At 48.8% G+C, this 21,898-nt stretch overlaps 1 protein-coding gene and 1 long non-coding RNA gene across 2 annotated transcripts in view; one reads left to right on the forward strand and one right to left on the reverse strand.

Annotated features, from left to right (window-relative positions):
* FAM135B (family with sequence similarity 135 member B) overlaps window positions 1-21,898 on the forward strand; it is a 234,627-nt gene that overhangs the window by 189,081 nt on the left and 23,648 nt on the right. Inside the window, exons 8-11 of the mRNA XM_032467566.1 lie at window positions 9,140-9,293; window positions 11,361-11,410; window positions 18,208-18,363; window positions 19,129-19,202. Coding sequence (XP_032323457.1) covers window positions 9,140-9,293; window positions 11,361-11,410; window positions 18,208-18,363; window positions 19,129-19,202 — 434 coding nt within the window. The remainder of the gene's footprint in view (window positions 1-9,139; window positions 9,294-11,360; window positions 11,411-18,207; window positions 18,364-19,128; window positions 19,203-21,898) is intronic.
* LOC116659737 lies at window positions 10,658-21,500 on the reverse strand. The gene is made up of 3 exons (XR_004315071.1): window positions 21,183-21,500; window positions 17,529-17,533; window positions 10,658-10,669 (listed from the first exon to the last, which is right to left on the reverse strand). It is a non-coding gene; the product is annotated as an uncharacterized LOC116659737 (long non-coding RNA).

Consider the following 21,898-nt stretch of genomic DNA (forward strand, 5'->3'; position numbering starts at 1 on the left):
TTCTTTATCTTTCTTTATGGCCTTTGTTTTAAAGTCTGTTTTGTCTGAAATCAGTACTGCAACACCTGCTTTTTTTGGCTTTTCCATTTGCATGGAATATCCTTTTCCATCCTTTCACTCTCAATCTATATGTGTCCTTCTCCCTAAAGTGGGTCTCTTGTATGCAGCATATTGAAGGTTCTTGCTTTATTATCCAGTCTGCCACTCTGTGTCTTTTGACTGGAGCATTTAGTCCATTAACATTTACAGTAATTAATGATAGATATGTGTTTATTGCCATTTTGAACTTATCTTTGCAGTTGAATTGGTATATCCTCTTTGTTCCTTTCTTCTTCCTTTTGTGGTTTGGTAATTTTCCTTTGTATTATCATGGATTTTATTTAATTTTTGTGACTCCTTTGTAAATTTTTGGCTTGTGGTTACCCTTTTTTGTAAATCTGTCAACCCATTACTGTAACTGTTTTTATTAAACTGATAGTAACATGATCTCAAACCCATCCTACTGTTAAAAAATTTTTAAAAAGAAAGAAAAAAGTATTCTATATTTCCCTGCCTCCCTCTCCCACTCTCAGTGATTTGTATGTCTTCTTTTATAATTTCATGTTTACTTTATTTGTAATTCATGAGTTATCACCTTTCCAGTTGTGTGTTTCTCATTCTGTAGCATCCTGCTGCTTTTCTATTTAGAATAGCCCTTTCAATATTTCTTTTAGCATGGGTTTAGTGTTGCTAAACTCCTGCAGCTTTTTTTTTGTCTGTGAAACTCTTTATTTCTCCTTCTATCCTCAAGGAGAGCCTTGCTGGATAAAGGATCCTAGGCTGCATCTTTTTTTCATTCAGGGCTTTGAATATATCTTGCCACTCCCTTCTGGCCTGTAGTGTTTGTGTAGAGAAATCAGCTGAGAGCCTTATGGGGGTTCCCTTGTAACTTACTCTTTGCTTTTCTCTTGCTGCCTTTAGAATCATTTCTTTATCCTTGACTCTGGCCATCTTGATTATGATATGTCTTGGTGTGGGTCTATTTGGGTTCTTCCTGTTTGGGACCCTCTGAGCTTCCTGTACTTGGATATCTGATTCCTTCTTTAAGTTTGGGAAGTTTTCAGTCACGATTTCTTCAAAAACCTTTTCAATCCCCTTTGATCTTTCTTATCCTTCTGGGACCCCCTATTACGCGAAGATTGGGACGCTTTATATTATCCCATAGGTCCCTTATGCTATTTTCATTATTTTTTATTTGCTTCTCTTGTAGTTCTTCTGAATGGGTGCTTTCTATTGCCCTGTCTTCTTGATCACTAATTCGTTCCTCTGCATTATCTAGTCGGCTTTGCACAGCTATTAGATCATTCCTCATCTCTGTCAATGAGTTTACCCATTCTACTTGGCTCTTCTTTATAGCTTCAATTTCATTTTTGACATATTTTATATCTCTAAACACTATCTCTTTTAATTCCTTCAGCAATTCGATCACTCCTTTTTTGAAATCTTGATCTAGTAGGCTGTCGATGTCTATTTCGTTGATCTTTCTTTCAGGGGATTTCTCTTGTTCTTTTAATTGGGAAAGGTTTTTCTGCTTCTTCATCTTGCTCATACCTCTTTGGCACTGTGGTTTATGGAGTATCAGTTATTTATTTTGGTCCTTAAGGATTTTATCTATCTGATGCCTATTTAGGAATAGAACTTAGGAAAAAAAGAAAAAAAAATAAGAGAGAGAGAGAAAGAATTTTAAAAGAAGGGAGAAAGAGTTTGAAAACAGTGTATAATGAATAATAGAAGAGTGAGTTGAAGCAGAGTATTAATCGGGTTGAGACGTCCTTTTGAAACCTTTACAAAAAAAGGGGGGGGAGATGAATAGATGTATCTGAAACCTGTGTCTAATCAATAGCAGGACATCAAAACCCAAGAGAAATAGAAATGAATTAAGAAGTAAAGATTAAGAGAGTAATAGAAAATAGAACAGGTAAAAACAGATTTGAAAAAAAAGGGGGGGGGTTGTCGGTGTTCTCCTGGAGTCTGTGTGCTTTTAATGTGAAGTCTTTCTGTCTTCGTCCTGTTTTGGAAGCTCAGCTTGCTGTTTTCAGAGGCCCTCCGTTGGCGCCCTCTTCTGTGCTGCTCCCAGCACCTGTCGGCAAGCCGATCGCGCCTCCTCCTAACACTGGGTCGGGTGCAGCTCTCTGCTGTGGGCGGGCGGGTCGCTGCCCCTCCGGATGCTGCAGTCAGATGTTGCAGACTGGCCGGGTAGGAGGGCGGGTCTTGCCCCCTCCCAGCAGCTCGGTCAGGGGCTGTGTTCCTGCCCGAAAGGCGGGGGGCCCGCTCTCCCTCTACCTGCGCCGCCGGTAGCTCCGCTGCTCTGTGCGGCTGCGCGCTCCGCCCTGGTCGGCGCTCCGCAGGTGGGCTCGGGGAAGACGGAGGGACAGCCCTGTCCCTGCTCCAAGCCAGAACCCAGCTCCTTGTTTGTCTTTGTGGAGCAAGTTCTCTGAGGGACCAGGATGGAAGGATCCTATCTGCCCCGGGCTGCAGGCCAGTCTCAGTCTGGCCTTTGAGGCTGCTAAGCCCTTCGGTGCGGATGCCGGTTTCGCCCCCGCCCCCGCCTGAGTGCTCAGCGCGGAGGATATGGCGGCTGTGCCTGAGCCCCGCCTCTCTTGCCCCGAAAACTTTCCGCAGGTTTTCAGAGATGGGGGTGTGCACCCTTCCCCCGAGAGCACATCAACCTTGCTGTTTTATGGAGGGCCCAGGTTGTTCTGCCCTGTGCACCCACAGCCACGGCGCGCAGCCCCTTGCGTTCCCCCGGGGCTGCCTCCGTGCAGCCACTTCCGTCCTACGCCCGGCTTGTGCAGCCTGGCCCTGCCCGCTGCTGCCGGCCCGCGTCTCAGGCTGGGTGTCGGAGGGACGCTCTGTGCCCGTTTAACTTAGTTCTGTTAGTCAAGGGCTGCTCTGTACAGATCCGATCCTCGGAGGCTCCCCCTCCATCCCGCTGGCCTCTCAGTTGGAGAGGGGAGACCCAGCGAGCGAGCGCCAGTCCTCCTTTGCCGCTCTCTCCCCGCGGGACCCGTCCCGCACTGCTTTGCCTTTTGTTCTTTCTTTTTTCCTTTTCTCCTACCAGATTTTTGGCGTCTTTATCTTTTGAAGAGGGCGATGTTCTGTCGGAGTTCCACAGGTGCTCTGGTTGGCTGAGTGGTTCTGTAGATGTGGGTCTTGCTGTATTTGTGGGAGAGGGTGACATGCGAGCGTCCTTCTACTCCGCCATCTTCTCTGTCTCCTAAGGACTTCTTTTTCAAAGGAATGCCTATGCAGAACCCATCATTAGAACTACTGGGAACAGAAAAGCTCTGATGAAGTGGGGACCTTACCCACCTTGTCCCTTTCTTGCTGCTTATTGCACCCCCATGATTTCTTAAAACAGTGGTTGAAATCCACTGGTCTATTCTAACCCTCCACCAACACTGGCCAGCTCTCCTTGTTTGCTCCATTTTGTCCTGAGCACCCCAAGTAGCCAAATAATATGACACAGGGATACAGTAACGTCAGTGACTTCATCATCAAAGGAGATCAAATCTGCTGGGAGTGACGGGGAACTGATACACAATACCTTCTTCTCCCTAACTGAGTGTTGAGCCAACTGGAAAGTGAGACAAAATAAGACAAACTTGGGTTCAAGCTAAGTTGTGAGATCATTTGGTTTATATCTTTGATCGGGGGTTCCCGGATGTTGAACTCGAGAATTACCTACTTAATTAGGTACAGCTGTGCTAGACAAATGTGGGTCTCCCTTGCAGACCACCTTGTCCACCAGGCTCCTGCCGGGGCTGAGGAAGACGGAGATAAATGCATCTGAGGGAGGACTCGCTGCCAAGAGGAAGACAGGGAAGTCTAGTTTCTTATCCCAAACTCACCATCTGCACAATAAACGGAGAGAGGAGCGGGGAGTATAATGGTAATGAGTGTCCCTCCGTGTTGAAAACACACCAAGAGTGAAGAAGCAGTGCTCTCATCCCCGACGCGCGCCTTCCTAGAACGGCCATGCACTGGCTCTCGCTCCACTTGGTGGGACCTTATGCAGTAGCTCCCCCATGGTGGCCCCCATCAGCCACTGATGAGGGGATTGCCCACTGTGTGAAAGGAGATGGGAACAGAAGATGAAGAATATTCCGTTCCTGATTTCCAGGAGGGGAGGTGGGAGCACAACAAACATATAAAGGGAAAGAAACACAAAACCAGTTTACTTCTTTTACGGCTGGAGCCTCGTAGCGTTGTCTGTGATCACTCAGGAGTCATTGTATGAACCTCCAATGATGTAGCCACGTGTGGGTGGAGGGCAGCACGCATGTACATGTAGAATGGAGCGGATGCCTGGGCGGGAATATGACGCAGACCTGGGCTATTAACCACCTCCCCCACCCTGCGCCCACCCGTCTGTCCAAGCCTGTAACTCTCATTCTCTCTTTCTTCTGCCTAAGGAAGCTCTGTGGGGTGCCAGTAATAAGGCAGTAGGGACAACTTTGCATGAAGTCATATTAATATGAAATCATTTGTGATTTCTACATTTTAACCATTTTTGGAAAGACATACTTGTAGTTCAACTCACAGCTAGTCACCAGTGCGTTGTGGGGCACAGAACTTGGGAACCCCTGACTCAGATAGCAGCAGTGTGTTGCTGGCAATGAAAAGGCCAGAGCGTTAAGATTGTTTTCCTGGAATCACAGCGAGTTAGTCACAAAGCTGAGGCTAGCCCAGGAGGGTTTGAGTCCCTTTGTAACTTATAGAGCTGGTTTCCTTCGTAAACCAAGGCTTTAGTATGGGCTGGAATCTCAACTTCTCTGCTTCCTAGTTGTATGAACACAGGCTGTTTCATCCTCCTGCAGCCGAATTCGAAGAGCAAGCTCGGCATCAAGGCTGAGAGTGTGTCTGACTTACTGATTCACCTCCTGAATGTCGTGAGCCCTGCAAACACGCTGTTTACCACTCTGGGGTTTAGTTTTCCAGTCTGTAAAATGGAGATAAATAATTGTGCTTATTTCATAGGATTGGAATAAGAAACAATTAATATATATAAACGCTGTAGCAATTCCTAGCATTTAATAGGGTCAAACAATAAATGTTATTTATTAATGCTGTTGAGTTATTATTTTCTTACTGGTAAAAAATAAAGATAATAATGAGAAACTCACTGCATCATCAAGAAGAGGAATTCAGGGATCAAAAACAAAAAACAGAAAACAAAAAAACAACAGTGCCAGCCACACAGCAGGCATACAGTGAACAGCAGCTACTATTAATAGGATTTAGATTTTGAGGTCTGATCAAGCTTTCATTCCTTTTCCAAATAAACATCCAGAATATTGCAGACCCATTCCGTTTGTACATTCTCCCATAATCATAATACAGAAGATGGATGGATATTTTTACACAAAAACGTGTTTTGCATTTATGGTGGGTGTGTTTGAACTAAATGGAAAGTTACCAGTGTTACCACATGCCAAATAAGAATGAGGTTGTGTACATATGTCATATAAAGTGTACATTTGTGTAGGACGTAAATATCTATAGCATGATTATTATGGCGGCCTAGCAAATCCAGATCCCAGAATCGTGTGGAACCTTTGAGGTCTGAGCTGCACAATCCATAGCCGTGTTTCCCGAGGCCATCGATGGGTGTGTCCTTGTCAAAACGAGTTCCTTTTAGTGCACCCCGATGTTACACTGAAGCACCACGCAAGTCCGCAGTTAGTCCTTAACGGCAACCCTGAAGGCCATATTGTGAAGATCCCATTTTCACAGGTGTTGAGCAGATGATGACATGGGTTGGTGGGGTCTCCCACCTGAGTTCACACCCAGCCTAATGTCCTGCTTGCCCTGCACGAACCCTGCTGTATTATTTAGGGTTTCCACTCCAGACTGTGGAAAAGGAGGGACGCTGAAGTGGTCTTTCTTTGTGCTGGGGAGGTTGCACAAGGCTTTTCAGTCCACTTCATGCATGTCTGACGGGGGTGCGCTGGTATTTCTGCCCTGGCTCTGCAGGCCTGGAGGGCCGGCTAATGGGATTTTCTGCGGCAAATCATTCACTTTCTAAAAATCATGCTGTTGAGTATCTATGGAAAACAGCATTTGTTTGTTTATAATGATCTCCAATCATATTTTTTTTTTAGGATTTCTCTTTCGATTAACATTCTGACTTCATTCTATCTCAATAATCATATTGAATCAGCCTTATGAAGATTGCCCAATATTTTCTTTCTCTCTCTCTCAAAAAATCCATATATATTGGCGTCTAGTCTTAAAAGTGAAACTGAATAACATACTTTCTAGATTCCTTGCCATTGACAATGGGTCTGGGAGGACTTTCAAAAGGAGGCATCGGTGATAAGAAAATGCAGTTGTGAGCAGGTGGCAGGACCAGAAAATGGGAAGTTCAGGCGTGTTTGAAGCCAGCAGACTGGAGACTCGTAGCTACCAGATCTGATGCCTTTGTTAATCTCCTGTCTGCTTCCCATTCTGCTTAGTCACAGCTAATGGATGCACTGCAGGACTTAAATTAATGCCTCTGTCAAAGTAAGCAGACCTGGTCGACCAGCTGTCCTCCACCAGCCGTGGTGACCGGAGGCACACATGGCATATGAGACAGGACTGCCTTCATTTAGCACCTGAACTTGAGAAGCCTTTCTGCTGCGGGCAAAGCCGAGTGACCTTGTGCAACCCCCTAGATTCTTGGAGCCGCAGTCGTTGATCTGGGAAAGTGGGCACTGGCGTTCCTATCACTTACTTGGTCCAATAAGAAAGAACTTTAAGGCGTAAGTGATCAGAAGAAGTAAGAGACATACCCAGAGCGTTTCCCAGCATGTGAGTGTGTCTGGATGTGTTTTTTTAGGACAAATATGCATATGAGTGCACGTGTATACACATACTGCACATGTGCATATGGAAATATTGCAGGAAGATATATAAGAAATGATTGGATTCTGCGCAGTAGGGAACTTTATATGGTGTTTCCTTTGGTAATACTGAGATTTTTACCTTACCTGTATTCAATTTTGAATATCAAAATCAGAGTATCTGCTTTATAAGGTGCTTGTGAGAGATCAGATGAGATGAAGTTTGTGGGAATATCTAGATGCTTCGTAAACAGTGGGTTCCTTCTGGCTCCACAGACTTGGGGAGTTCAACACACCTCCCTGTTGTGCACAAGCTGTGCCGGTCTTCCTACAACTGCACTGTCTTCTGATCTTAATATAATAGAGATGAGAAACGGGAATGTATAGATTACCCTGAGTGTCTGGTGAACACGGATGTCCCCGCCAACTGAATGTTCTGCTTGTGAAATGGGACAGTCTTTTGATGCCAAAGCTTATTGACAGTTTCTCTTAAGTTCAGATCAGAAGGGACTTAACCATGCAAAGCCCAGTTCAAGTTGAGGCACTGGGGGAGGGAAGGGAGCTGCTAAGGGTTTCTCTGGTGAACTCTGTGGGCCCAGTTTCCATCTTCAGACCTGATTAACTCACTGATTTGTCACACTGTCAAGGATGTTGGCAGCCAACAGCATACAGCCGAGTCCTTCTCAGGAGGTGACCCTCTCTGAGAGAACTGCTGACCAAGGTCACACCTCTTCCCTGGGGTGACCCACACCCAGTGACAGTCAGTGCCCGGGCGCAAAGACCTGGCCGCTGTCTCTGCAGGTCCAGAGCTCCCCGTGGGACCGACTGAGGTCTCTGTGTTCCCACGTGGCAATGCAATGTGGCTCTTCCCTCTGCCCCATCCCCCTCTCCCATGGGTGTTACTCCTGGGAGCACACGCCCCATGCCCTTTCCGCAGGCCAGTCTTTGTCTTACAGCCTTTTCCCAGGGCACTGACTTAAGGCCACCTCAGCTCGGTGACAGCAGACCATCCAGGTTTCCTCATCTGTACCACTTTGCATCATGTGACCCAGTCATCACAATGCAGTGATTCATGTGTATATGTTACACCCATCATCGCCTTCCTTCCTGGCACGCTAGGAGCCCTGATGACATTCAGATGACGGCTGACCCCTATCAGACCCATCCTGCTCCACTGGACCAGCTCAGTCCTCTTAGGTGTCAGCAAGGGATGAGAAAGGAAATGAACGAGGCAGGAGGCTGCCACATCAGCAGCTCCACAGGTCAATTCACAGACGCCAAGAGGATGGAGTGACACCAACATGCCACCTGGAGTTTCTTCTGCAGGACAGGCCCGGAAGCACGAGATTGTGAAGGGACATTCGCTCCCTCCTGTCACAGCCACATGAGCAATTGATTCCTGCATCCAGGGTTTCTCCAGCTTGCTGCTCAGTAACTCCCTTTTTCTGCCCAAGTCTATCCCTGTGAGGGTCCTTTTTTTGCTCTTTAAACAAATCCTTCCTGAAATTCACCCCAAGACATCCTTCTCTATTGGGCTCGCAAGAAAGTCATGACTGCCCTGGCCCTCCTACTCCATCATGTCTGAGTCTCCAAGTAAAGTGTGGACTTAGGCATCTCCTCCTCATCAGACAAATTACATCTGTGTAATTCTGCTGGTGTAACGTGTCCTACAGCTACAAACAGAATGCAGTGACACTGCACCTTCACATTCACAGCCTCTTACAAATGCACTTCCAATATTGATTGTTTAAGCTCACAGCATGAGTCCTATTTTACAGCAAAGCGTTTTTCTCCTTCTCAGCACTATCCATCCACCAATACAAGAGTCTTCCTAAATTCATTTCTCTGTGAAAAGCAGCCCACCTCTGTCTGTCCCATGGCCTCTTCTTATAGTGGCAGGAGAAAGAGGCTTGTAAGTAGGTGATGTTCAGTTGTCCCAAACCTGTGAGGTCAGAGCCGTCTTCATCACCACCACCATCATCATCACCATCACCACCATCCTCACCTTCATCTTCATCACCACCATCATCATCATCATCACCATCTTAATTATCTTCATCATCATTGTCCTCATTGTTACTACTGTTAATATTATTTTAATTTTGACAGGATAAGACAGAGGCTTGGCCAATTGCAGTGGTTTTCCCATACAGAGGGATAAGAAAGAGATTCAACTTCTCTCTTTTATTGGAACCTTGAACCCCTTCCCAGCTGTCCTCAGGGCCGGGCCACATGTGGCAGCCCTGAGCTTTTGTTTCTGTCTCTGCACACAGGGGAGCTTCTACGTGCCCTCGGAGCACTGCATGCAGCACGCCTACAAGTGGCACCGGGAGCTGTGCTTCCTGCTCTTGCACGCCTACCGGGGGCTCCGCGCCTACTTCCTGACCATCATGAGGGACGTCCCGGAGCTGCCACACATGGAGCTGGGTAAGGGGCCGGGCACGGGGGGACTCACCCAGCCGCTGACCTTCCGCTTTCGGACTGGGGCTCAAGAAGAGCTGCCATGCTTTTGTACATGTCACAGCAAGCCCCGTTCCTGGCAGGTTTTTTGGTCTTCTGTCTCCATCGTTCCAACAGGAGGAAAACGTGGACGTGCGGCTGCAGAAGGAAACGACACGGCGCCTCACGTCAGGTGTTTTTACTCGTTCATTCATCCATCGAGCATTAACCAAACACCTACCGCCCACCTGGCGCTGTTGGTCCATAGCCTTAAGCTGCTTTCTAAGGGAAATGTGTCCATCGCCTTTCCTTCATTAGGCTGTGGTTGTGGGATTGCAGCTTACAAGAGTATAAAACAGTCCTAAGAGATGCGGACGTACGTAGTTTTCAATCTGGATGATTCTCGGGAGCTCTTAGTGGTCATCGTACTTGGTTTCCTGGGGATGAGTTGCTTCCTGTACGTCACTGGACTTGGGCGTCTTGATCATCGGGCCTGGGTCCCTCCTGATCGACAGATGGTGGAACGGAAGCGCGGAGAGGTGAATGGACTGCGCAGGGTCACATGGCGATGTGAGGCAGGACAAGACAGGAACACAGAGGTCCTTCAGTGATGCCTGGGACAGGGGTGGGGTCAGGGTTTCGATCGTGTCGCACTCATTTAATGAGGCCCTTTGCCCCAGAACAGAGGCCTGGCCCTCGGCCTGGTATTCAGGGGTCATAGCAGCCTCGCCTGGGTACCTTCCCTCCCTGCACCTGCGACCTTGCCTGCGGAGATAATCGTGGCTTCGGCAAGTGCTGGCGGCCTCGTGCGTTGTCTGTTACTTACACTGAACATGCCACGTAGTCATTTATTCTCATGTTTCTCTTCCCCGCGAGGCTCAGGGTCTTTGGGAGCAGGTGCCCCAGCTCCCTCACACACAGCGCGTGGCGTGTCGGGTGGGTCAGTAGGCGCAGCCCTGTTGTGGCTTCAACTTCTGCTGCCGTCCTAGCGGCTGACTCAGCTCTGATGCCCTAGACAAGTCAGGCCCTGCTCTTTGAATCACGGGATCTTGAAGTTGAAACTTTTCCAGGTCAGTTTTGTGCACTCAGTGGAGACATGCACAGATCAGGGCCAGCTTAGCTCAGAGGAAAACTGGAGACTGTGCAGTAACAGCTGGCTTCTTGCTTCAGCATTTTTTTTGTTTTACCCAAAGGAGCTGAATGTATTTGTTCCTTCACTCACTCACCCTGTTTTTATTGAGCAGCTACTATGTGCCGGGCATTGGGTCGGATATCAAGGGCATGGTCAGTGACGAAAGTCCACTGTAGCTGGTGGGGCTCGCAGGCCTGGGGACAGCTGCGGGGCGGGCAGTGTGTGCTCATCCCTGAGGACCATACTGAGCTCAAGGTTTGCTGCTCTCACCTTGGCAACAATTCTTTAATTAAAGCCCAGGCTGTGGCCCCGTGCAAGGCCTGGCCACAGTGTCATGGAACTAGGGGAGAGGTCTAACACAGGCAAAACGGCAAATGCGAAACCATGAAGGGCCAGAGTCCACCCAGTGTCTGCTGAGAAGACGGCCAGGTTGCAGGCTCCCTTTGCCAGCGTGAATGGTTGAGATGATCAATATGAGGGTCGGTGGCGCTGGGCAGTAGGCTTGGCTCTGCCACTGCACTTCCCTGGACTTCTGAGCATCCACCTGCAGGAAGGAGACAGACAGCCACGTCCCAGGTGTGCCACGTGGACGTGTGTGCTCACACACCTGCAAAAGCACGACAGGACGTGGAATCGCATCGGACCCCACAATGTGCATGTGGGATGGTCTCTTTCTCAGAAATGCATCTCTGGGACAGTGCTGACCTTCATCCAGTGCAAAGTCACGTGGCTGCAAATCAGGGCCACCCTCTTTATAAACATGACTGTTTAGACAGAACCGAGAGAAGGAGGGTTCACGGGAGCTGCATTTTTTTCCCTGGAACTTCACTGCCAGCTTGGAATCTATGCTTCTTTCATTCCATTAGCAGCTGCTGCATTTCCGCGCGGGTCCATTTACTTGTGTTTTTCTTTTTCCTTCCTAGAGTCACTTGCTGTTGAAGAAACCCTCTCCCAGCTGTGCTCAGAGCTGCAGGTAATTAGGGAACTGACTTCTTGCTTCTGAATGGCAGTCGTTACACTGGGGTGAACAGGGTTGCTTGCTTGGTATAGAAATCAGAGAGGAAAAGACACAGCTTGTAACCTCACGTTAGTTGTTAAACTGAAGAAATACTCTTCCATCCCGTTACCCTAAATCATCGTGTCTGTTAGACACCTTTTGTGTGCCTAGCCCTGAGCTAGCTATTTTGAAAAAAACAAACAAGCTAACAGGTCTTGGTTTCCCTGAAATTCACACTTTTTACTTGTCCATTACCCATCATTTAACAAACATTTATTGAGGACTGGCTACGTGTTTGTCACAGAGGGTGACAGAAACCTCGCACCTGTGCTCAGGCGGCTCCCAGATGGCAGGAGGCTAGCTTCCATGACAGGGATGATGTTGTAAATAGGAGTGTGCCTTTGCCAAAAGTTCAACAAGCATGTGTTGAGAATATGTGCTTAATACGTCCGTGGCCAGTGCACGCTGTTGCTGCTTACAAGCTCTGGATCGCTTTCACATCCCGTGCTGCTGGATGGTCTGGACGAGCACTGTAACCCTCGCATAGAGAGAGGCAGGTACAGATGGAAGGAGTGTGGAACTCAGGGTTGGTGGCGCAGCTAATCAGTGCTATGGGCCGGACTCAACAGACTGCCTCACTGCAAACTGTTACTTCTGTCTGTTAAGCCAGTATTTCTCAGCCCTGATCTCTCAGTAGAGACACATTTGGATCTCAGAGGTGCACCTCTCCTGGGTCCCATCTCAAAGGGTTGAAACAGTATATTGTCGTGGAGCTCAGGTATTTGAATTTTCATTAAAAGCTCCCCAGATGAATCAAAGCCGTGGTGAGATATCACCTCACACCTGTTAGAATGACTCTCATGAAAGACAAGGGACAGGTGTTGGTGAGGATGTGGAGAGAAGGGGACTCTGTGCACTGGTGGTGGGCATGTGAATTGGTGCAGCCACTATGGAAAACAGTATGGAGAGCCCTCCGAAAAATTAAAAATACAACTACCATATGATCCAGCAGTGCTGCTTCTGGGTATTTACTGGAAGGAAACGAAGTCCCGGGCTGGAAGGGGTATCTGCACGCCCACGTTCATTGCAGCATTATCTACAATAGCCAAGACATGGAAACCTGAGTGTCTTTCCAAATCCATAAAGAAAGCATGGTGTGTGTGTATACAGTGGGATACTATACGGCCCTAAACAGGGGGGGGGATCTTGTCATTTGTGACAACATGGATGAACCTTGAAGGCATTATGCTAAGTGAAATAAGCCATTCCGAGAAAAACAGATACTGTATTATCTCACTTATGTGTGGAATCTAAAAAAAAAAAAAGCTCCTAGAAACAGAGACCAGATTGGTGGTTGCTGGGGGGATGGGTGGGGGTGGGAGAAACGGGTAAAGTGGCTGAAAGTACAAACTTCCAGTTATGAGTAAGTTCTGGGAATGTAGATTACTGCCTCCTTTGGCACTGGGCCCCACACTGCAGGGTAACAGCCCCTGGTTTTGAGTTGCCTCAGGGTGCATACAAAGCCACCAAATTCGCTGACTGCGCAGGGATGCAGCTGGGTGACGGAGGGAGAGGTGGAGTGGGGTGTGCATCAGCCCGCTCTGGGGTTTGATAAAAGGCTGGTTCGCTGCTGGGGGCGAAAGAAACAAAGCTTCCTCCCGGGCACCCCCTAAAAGGCACGTTCACAGCCCAGAGTGTTTAGAGGGAGGACATTGCCACCTATTGGCCAACCGTGCACATGGACACAAGTGCATCCGTCTCAAGGACGGATGGGGCCATGGAAACTGTTACAAGTGATTTAAGACGGTTTGAAAACATAGAGTGCATGGAGCAATTCGTATGCACCTTTAACTCCATGCAACTGTTACAAATGTTTCTTAAGCACCTACTGTGTGCCAGCTTCTCTGCTGTTTGTTGGGATTGCACAGATGGCAGAGACCGTCCCAGGACGAACAGCCTGGTGTTAAATAGACTTGTTCACGCCTAAGGCAGGCGTTGTCCATAGTGTCGGTGCTGGACCAGCAAGCGTAAGTCGAGGGGACTGGGGGAGCCCAGGAGGGGGTGCAGCAGGCTCTGTGTGAAGTCAGCCAGGAAGGAGTGAGGCAGGGAGGGGGCAGCCGTGGAATGACAGGGCAGGAGTCTCCCTGACAGAAGCACTGTGGGTGCCCGGGGCCCAGGAGGGTGGAGTGGGCACCTGAGGCCGGTTGCAGGGGGCTGGGCTGGAAAGGTGAGTTGGAGCTGAGGATAGGGAGCCCTCCTGTGCAGCCTGATGAGAAAAGGGATGAGTCGTGCCCTCCAGGAAGGGTGGGAAAGGCCCTAATAGAACTCAGCCACATGCTTCAGTCCAGCAGGCGGGTTCGAAACATGCTGAGTATCTACCAGGAAGCAGCTGCCGAGTTTCTTTTGAAATTCAGCAGGGTAAGGCTTTCTTCCACACACAAGAGTATTTCCTGGCTGTCACCATACACTTTCAGGAGATCCCAGGTTACCCTATGGTCTTTCCTTGAGTTGCATCCTCCGAGAAGGAAATATTACAAATTACTTATTAGGCGTCAGTGAATGACTCCTGATCGGGCAGCTGGGGCTTTGCTTCTTTTGTTTACTTAGTGGGTTTTAGGCAATCAGTCCCCTTTCCAGGGGGTTTTTGAATTATTTCATCTAAGCCTGAAAACACCTTTGGAGGTGGTTTAAGAGGAGGAGCCCACTGGTCCGGGGGCTCTCGCACCAAATTCTTGTTTTGATTCTGAGGACACAGGCTTTCCCAGCAGAGGAAACTACAGCTTTAGATGGTGACTGCCCCCCGTGGTCGCGGCGATCTCCTCCTGCCTGGCCCGCCACGGTCCGCGGCACTGTGGCTTTTCAGCACAGATTCTAGAGGGCGACACACAGCTGGGACTGTTTTGAGCCCCTACCCCCCCCCCCCCCACCGGAAAGACTTAGTTTCTTTCTTCCATGTCACCCTTGGTCCTGAGTCGTGTGAGTAGATGGGCTTGTAGAGTTGTTCCGGGACACTGCCGGATAAGAGGCCCTGAGCATCCGGAGGGAAAACGGCCGATGAAGAAGGTCTGCGTCCCAAGCCAGAGCCTCTGGCTACAGCCGGGAGCTTGCAAGGCTTCTGCGTCAGTTGGAGGGTTGGACAGACACGTGGCATGCTGTGGGGTAGGAGCCGCCATGCCGGTCTACGCGGCGGGTGGTGGGATTCACGCAGCCTAGAGCGTGTGGTGGGTCCGGGAGCTGGACTTCCTGGGTCCAGGCACTGGCTCCCACGTGGTGACTATGTCTGTAACCTCGGTCATGTCACTTAGCCTCCTGGTGCCGTGGTCACCCTAGCCATCAGATGGGGGTGGTGATAACAGTGTCTACTTACAGGATTGGTACGAGGACTAAGCAGATGCATTCCTGTAAAGCACTTAGCCCAGCACCTAGCAAGGCTCGGTGTCATCCTTGCCACCGCTATTATTAGACACCCTCTTGTGTGATCAGAAACAGCCGCCGCGGTGAGCAGCGCTGAGCTGAGATCTGAAACAGGAGCGGACACAGCAGGGCCCTTGTGTGGGTGTGATTCCAGACAAAGGGGATGACAGGTGCATGGCAGGGGCTGTGATCCGGAAGGGATACGCAGCCCTGACTGCACACTCAGATCACTTGGGAAACATTTGAAAAATCCTTATGCTGGGGTCCTACCCTCAGAGATGGGCCCAGACACTTTGTGGTCTCCCGGTGATTCCGTGTGCAGCCAGGACTGAGGACCATGCTGAGAGAACACGGCTAGTTCAGGGGATGTGCGGCAGGCTTTTCTCAACCTGACACCTGGTTACTTGAAGACGCAATGCAGGTGTCACCTCCTCCAGGAAGCCTTCCATGACCATTGTACAGCACTCAGGACCTATCTTTCTTAGTACATCATAGATACAACTTTACTGATGTAAAGAGCTGTCACTGTGACCACCTGCCCCTTCCAGGACTGGACGTATTTATCTTTGGCTCTCCAGAGCTCAGCATGCTGCACACACATAACAGACATCAGAAAACAGAGCAAAGGGGGGTGAGTGGGGAGTGAGTGTGCAGAGGAGCAGGGCTAGACCCAGCTGAAAGGCGTGGGAGGAGTGATAATGTCCACGGCTGCACATTTTTCAGGCAGCTTCACCTGAAATGGCGTTGGGTCCAAATTGCCTCCTTGTTAGCGTGAAGGGCCTCTCCTCGACTCCCCAGACAACCCTTCCATACCCGTCACCTGTTAACTGAACAGGCCCAGGCATCCGTGAGAGTAGGGAAGTCCTCTTGTGGCTTAATTAGAAGCTTCCTTAATCTTATCTGGAACCATTTGTGTAATCAACTCGGGAGAAAAAATAATTCTCCGAAAGACACATTTAATGAGCGGCTTTTCCTTCCCTCTCTGGTGGCTGAGCTCACAGCTCACGCTGTGCTGGCCGGTTCTGCCGGAGTGGAGGGGACAGGGCTGTGGGCGATGGGGTGAGAAGCTCAGGAAGGGAGGCCCAGTTACTGAGGGCCGCTCACTGTCGCGGTCCCCGCTGTAGTCAACCAAGAGCTCCCAGCGTCCGACAGCCGCGGTGCAGGCACCGAGAACGTCAAGGAGGCTGAAGCTCCGAGTGAAGGCAGAGGAGGGCAGCCTCTGGTGAGCGGGGCCCAGAGAGCAGTGGGAGCAAGGTCAAGTTGACTTCAAGGAGGGGGAGGCTCCTCTTACACGTGGAGCACAGTAGATGTTCCCCCTCAAAAATCATCAGAAACAAAGGGACTGCGCTGGCTCCTTAAACAGTTGCCTGCTGGAAAGCAGGCATGTCCGAATGGTGAAGGGAGGGAGAAAGGAGATTGGAGGATGTGAGGAGAAGGCGTTCCAAGGAGAATGTGCAGCCTGGTGCTTGGAAAGAGCTGTGTGTTCAAGCAGGTTGGTGAGGCCGGAGCAATGGGTGTGCACCGGGCCAGAGAGGAGGTAGCCAGAGGGAAGGCAAGGAACTTAGGGGCTGATGCAGGAACTCAGCATAAGGGTAACTAGTTGGAGAATAAATGTAAGCCAATGATACTCCATCTAAAAGCCTCACTCTCCAGCATGGAGGCTTTTCCAGTGGCTGACCACGTCCCCCACTTTCCCCAACCCAATCCTTCCTTTTCTGCCTCTAAATACTTCGGGCCATGCATATGGGGCTGAACCAGGAGTGGATGTTCCCTGTTTGTTCCCTGCCTCCCAACAGAGCCAGGGATGGAAATGATGCTTCCGTCAGAAGAAAGGAAGTGTCATCCTCTCACTTGGGAGGTTTGTAGCTTGCGAAGTCATCAGGGATGGATCTTTTCTCTTTTAGGAAGCAGCTTAGGGATGCTGCAGTTGAATGATACCTTGTATCCGGAAGCTGGCCGTTCATTACAAAGCAGCAATAACCAACAATTAAAGAGTCTTGCTGGGTGTCGAATTTCTTTGCATCTGCTTGTCTCACTCTTAGATACTTCACCCAGCATGCCTTATTCTAGCCTTTAATCCAAGAGTAGCAAAGGGAGCTTTCAGTGTTTCAAGCTAGGCTTTGAACTTAATCTCCCAGCACATTATGACATCCAATAAACAGTTATTTGCTTTGCGTACTCGTTTTGCAGATGAAGAAGTGGGGACACGAAGCAAAGAAGGAATGTTTGAAGTGGCTATGGTTGTGTGTCTCGGCTGCATCCGAGACAGACAGCTCCCCACCACTCGTTTTTATCCCGTGTTCTTATTTTTAAACGTATCTTAGGGGTAGGGATAGTCTAAACATGTTTTCAGTGAAGTATAGTTGACAGCCAATGTTATGTTAGTTCCAGGTGTGCAGCATAGTTTTGGATGTTTTTATAGATTATACTAAATTTAAACTTGTTCTGAAGTATTGGCTGCAGTCTTAATTGTTAACCCACCTTCCGCTGAGGGGTACCCTCCCCTGAACACGGCTCTCTGCAGGCAGAGACAGGCTCTTATTCATCTGTGTGATCCATTTACTCTAAACAGGAGCCTGGGGCCTGGGAGATGCACTTTAAATTCTTGTTGAAAAATGGTGAAGGCTCGGACTCCTTGCTGGGCTTTGCCCGCTGGTTCTCGGGCTGACCTCGGAGGCACGCTCTCTCTTCTCACCCCTCCAGAATTAGAGTTGTCCCGAGTAGGTGGCTCTCCTCGTTGTAAACTGAGGGGTTCCCCGGAAGGCTCCAGGCCCTCTGTGGGCTGGGCCCTTCAGGCTTTACTTAAGGCAATCTGGGATCCTCCTTAAAAAATTTGGAATGACGGGGGGAAGGTGCTGACGGTACTGCTGAGCACGGCCGAGTGGAAAGCACCTCGCTGGGCAGGTGCTGCGAGGGTGCAGCTTCACCGCTTCTTGGGAGATGGTTTACAGCACCTACTGCATGCAGGCAGCATGGCGCTCCGGCTTTGCGGTTGGACAGTCTTATGGCTTTGTGTGACCAGGGGTGTGCTATTTAATCCTTTCTCATTTTATTTTGGTGTAAAATGATGGTTACAACAATGATGGTTACCAGAGGTTAACTGTAGGGGTTCCATAGGAAAGGGCATCTGTTAAAAAGCCTGGTGTTCTGCCTGCCAAGTAGTGGGTATTAACAGGTGGCCGGTGTCACGGTCACGCCTGCAGAGTACTGAGCTCACGACATACCGGGATATAGAGGAGAGTCCAGAGAAGGCAGAGGGATCCTTTGAAAGCTGAGAAGCCCAGTCAAGACTTCAGGAGGAAGACTGCCGTGGCTTCACGGAGCAGAGGTCCTTCACCACCACCGTTTTGCCTCCCCAGATGCTGAGTAATCCAGAGAAGATAGCTGAGCAGATAAGTAAGGATCTCGCCTGGCTGGCCTCCCACCTGATGGCTCTGTGGACCCAGTTCCTAGACACGGTGACGCTACACTCCCAAGTGACCACTTACCTCACGCAGGAGCATCACACCTTGAGGGTAAGGTGTCAAATGGTTTCAGTTCTCTAAGCACGTGCCAGTCATCTCCCGAGGAAGCTGTACAACCGTTGGTTCATTGGGCAGAAAAAAAATGGGGACCGACCTGAGCGCTAGTCCTGGCTCTCCTGTGAACTCCCTTAGGCTCTCAAACCTGCATTCATAAAATTCCTGCCTTGGCTCCCAGGTGACAGCAAGCCAATCTCAAGGGCTATGCCAGGTGCTTTGAAAGTGTTTTGAAGAAGTGTTTTCAAATGCAGTCCATTGTTGTGAGTGCACTTGGCCATCGCTTGAGTGTGCGTGGTGGGGAGGCGGGTATTCATGCATCATAAGAGACGCCGGTCTTCGCATTTACTGCGAGAGGAGCAAATAGCTGAGCCTACAGAGTGCTTAGGGGACGTGCTTACAGGACTGGCTTTGCAAATTCCGTTTCATCTGCATTTATTTATGGTCTCTATTTTCAAGTGTCTTACATTCTAGTGGAGGAAATAAGACCTAAATATAAAAACAACGGAAAGCAGTGCAAGAACGGACGCGTAAACGTGCATGAAATTGTGTCCGTAAATCAAGTTTGTGCTAAGAGCTAGAGATGAGCGAGGGCAGCTGTGGAGGGGTAGAAAGGCTGCTGTTTCAGAGCCAGCCTCTAGGCACTGGGCTCTCTTCCTATTAATGTATGTCACATCCCTCCTCGGACCTCAATTTCGTTTTACGAAAGTCAAGGCAACACCCACCCATGAGATAAATTGCTAATGCCATTTTACTCCTTAGGTCCGAAGGTTTTCCGAGGCCTTCTTTTATATGGAGCACCAAAAATTTGCAGTCCTGACCTTTCAGGAAAACCTGTAAGTAACCTCTCGCATGTCCCCATCACACCCCGAAAGTGAGCACCAAGGACATTCTTGTTCAAAGTTACTTCTTCCCTTCATGTCTGACCTTGAAGGAGAGAAGTCTGCCCACCTCTGCACATCCAGGTGCATCTTCTCTGAAGGTAGAAGAGTTAGACAAATTGCAGAGCTGGCAGGTGGCAGAGGAGGTCAATAGCCAGAGATTTTTATTGTTCTTGTTGAGCATCATTATGGCTCTATGGACAGAATCAAGCCTTCCGAGGTCCCTGAAGACATCTATGCTGAGTCTTCTTTGCAAGGTGAATTAGAAGCAGGTGGTGTGGCCACAAGCTATGTCAGAAAAAAAAAAGCCCAGAATTCACCTGAGACTTTGCAGTAGTTATGAAATGCATTTAGCATAAGAATTAAGATTGAACTACCTAATTAGGAGGATGGATGGATATCTAAGTTTGACTTCCACCGGAAAAACACACTTAGGAGAGTCAGCGGGCTGACAAAAGATGAGATCATTGTCTCCCATCGCGGCTTTCCCTGGGGGACAGAAGCAAGTGCTTCCTCCAAGATGTTTGGTCTTGGTGACACACGTCTGAGGGTTTCTTTTTGTTCTAAAGAGTATGTTTACCTCTGAAATAAATGTGGATGGAATATGTTTGAAATCCCACAGTCAGTCCAGCAGGACAAACCCTTGAAATTCATCCATCACTTGAGACAGACCTGAAGATCTTTCCACCCTCATCTTTATAACCTTACTTTCTCCCCACTCTTCATTCTCTTTGGAAAGTGCAGCAACATTTAAAGTTGGCCTCATGGACTCTGCAATGGAGAGGGGCACCAAGGAAAAGTTACCTGCACCTTAAAATGGCTTTTCTAGAAATCTAGAGTCTTTCACTCACTCATGCGTTCATTCATTCAGTCCAGCCCCCTGCTGGGACCAACAATGTATTTTCTAAAACTAAAATTGGAAGAGTTAACTTGACAAATATAAACTCACTTTGAGGGCCCCTGAGCAAAGTCCTGCACATCAGGGCTACTGCAAGAAATTCGCTTCCTGGGTCATCACAATAATAGGCAAACCTTAGACTCCCCGGCCCTGGCTGTGTCCTGAGGAGTGTGGACACACATGGAGGTGACAGCCATACAGGCAGGTAGTGTCCTGGAAGGCAACAGCTTGTACAAAGTCCAGGTGATACATATTCCTCAGACCTGGCTTCAAAATCCTGCTCTTCCACTGATTTGCAGCCGATCCTTGAGAAAGTTCGTTTTCTTTTTATTTATTTTCTCCCTTAAGCTCACCCAGTCTTTGTTTTCTTAAAATGAGCAGGATAATAGTGTGAGGACCGAAGGAGAACCTCCACGCACTTGGCCCGCCCTGTGCGAGCCACAGACTCTGCTCAGACAATGTTAGGTGAGGATGCTGACTTGCACAGGTGTTTATTGTACACACGGACGCTGGGGACCCAGCAGGGAGCAGAGTAAAGATGCTGTCCTCATGGGTCACTGATTCTAGTGCAGAAACAGGCCAAGAAGTACCTTACAGCATTTCAGACAGTGATAAGTAAAGACAAATAAGTCAAGGCAAGGAAAATGAGGAGCAGGAGTGTGGCCAGCATCGTCATAAATGTTTGCAAGTAGTTCTCAGAAAAGAAAAACAGACAAACAAAAACTCTGGTCTGTGGTGTTTGCCGATTCCCGTGTGTCCGTGCTCCCACCAGGGTCAGGGGTGAGCTCCTGGTATGTTACCACTGAACGTGGATTGGGGGGAGGTGTATACAGTTGGTTCTTGGAAGCCAGTATGAACTGGCTCCAACACAGCACGGGGTGTGGGGTAAAGAGTGTTTTAGCCAAAGCGATGAAAGAACATCTTTCTGAGGATGTGGCATCTGAGCAGAGGCTGGGGTTACAACAAGCCATACCCTGACGTGGGAGACTGTTTAGTCAGAGGGAGAGGCTGCTGTAGAGGTTCTTACATGGGAGCACAGAGTCTTTGAAAGCGTCAAGGAGCAAGTGTAACTAGAATGGAAGGAGCAAGTAGGAGAAGGGGGGGTGGGCAGCGAGGTAGGTAGGGGGCCTGCGTGGGACCTTGTGGACTAGGATGAAGAGTTCAGACTTTGTGCAGTGATGATTGTAATGGATGCCTTGAAAAAAAATTGACAAGTGACTATGGTGGAAAGACCTTGGATTTCAAATCTCATATCCGTGCTTTGAAACCTTGCTCCTGTAACAGAAGACTCGTGACATCAAACTAGTGACTGAACCTCTCACAGCTTGTTCTTAGATGTAAAAGGGAGATTTGAAGGAATGTCTACAAATAGCTGTTTTGTGTTGATTATGTGCCAGACACCATTTTGGATATTGGATATCCAGCAGTGAGCAAAACAGACAAATTGCCCGTCTCGCAGGGCTCATGCTTTAGTAGCTGAAAGCATACGTATAGGTAGATAAGTATATAGGACATGTCAAATGTAGTATATGCTGTAGAGCGATGTAACAGTGTGGCAGGTACAGAGGTGTTATTTCACAGAGTTGTCAGAGACGGGCTCCCTAAGAAGACATCTGAGCGGAGCTCTGAGCCCTGCCGATAACAGGAGATGATAATTTTTGCTGCATGGTGTCGATTCAGAGATCAGATAAACTTGTTACTACTCAATTCATAGTAGACATTAACCTGTAATAGAAGGCATACACCAGGATAG

The sequence above is a fragment of the Camelus ferus genome, chromosome 25 (genome assembly GCF_009834535.1).
Source record: "Camelus ferus isolate YT-003-E chromosome 25, BCGSAC_Cfer_1.0, whole genome shotgun sequence".
Taxonomy (NCBI): domain Eukaryota; kingdom Metazoa; phylum Chordata; class Mammalia; order Artiodactyla; family Camelidae; genus Camelus; species Camelus ferus.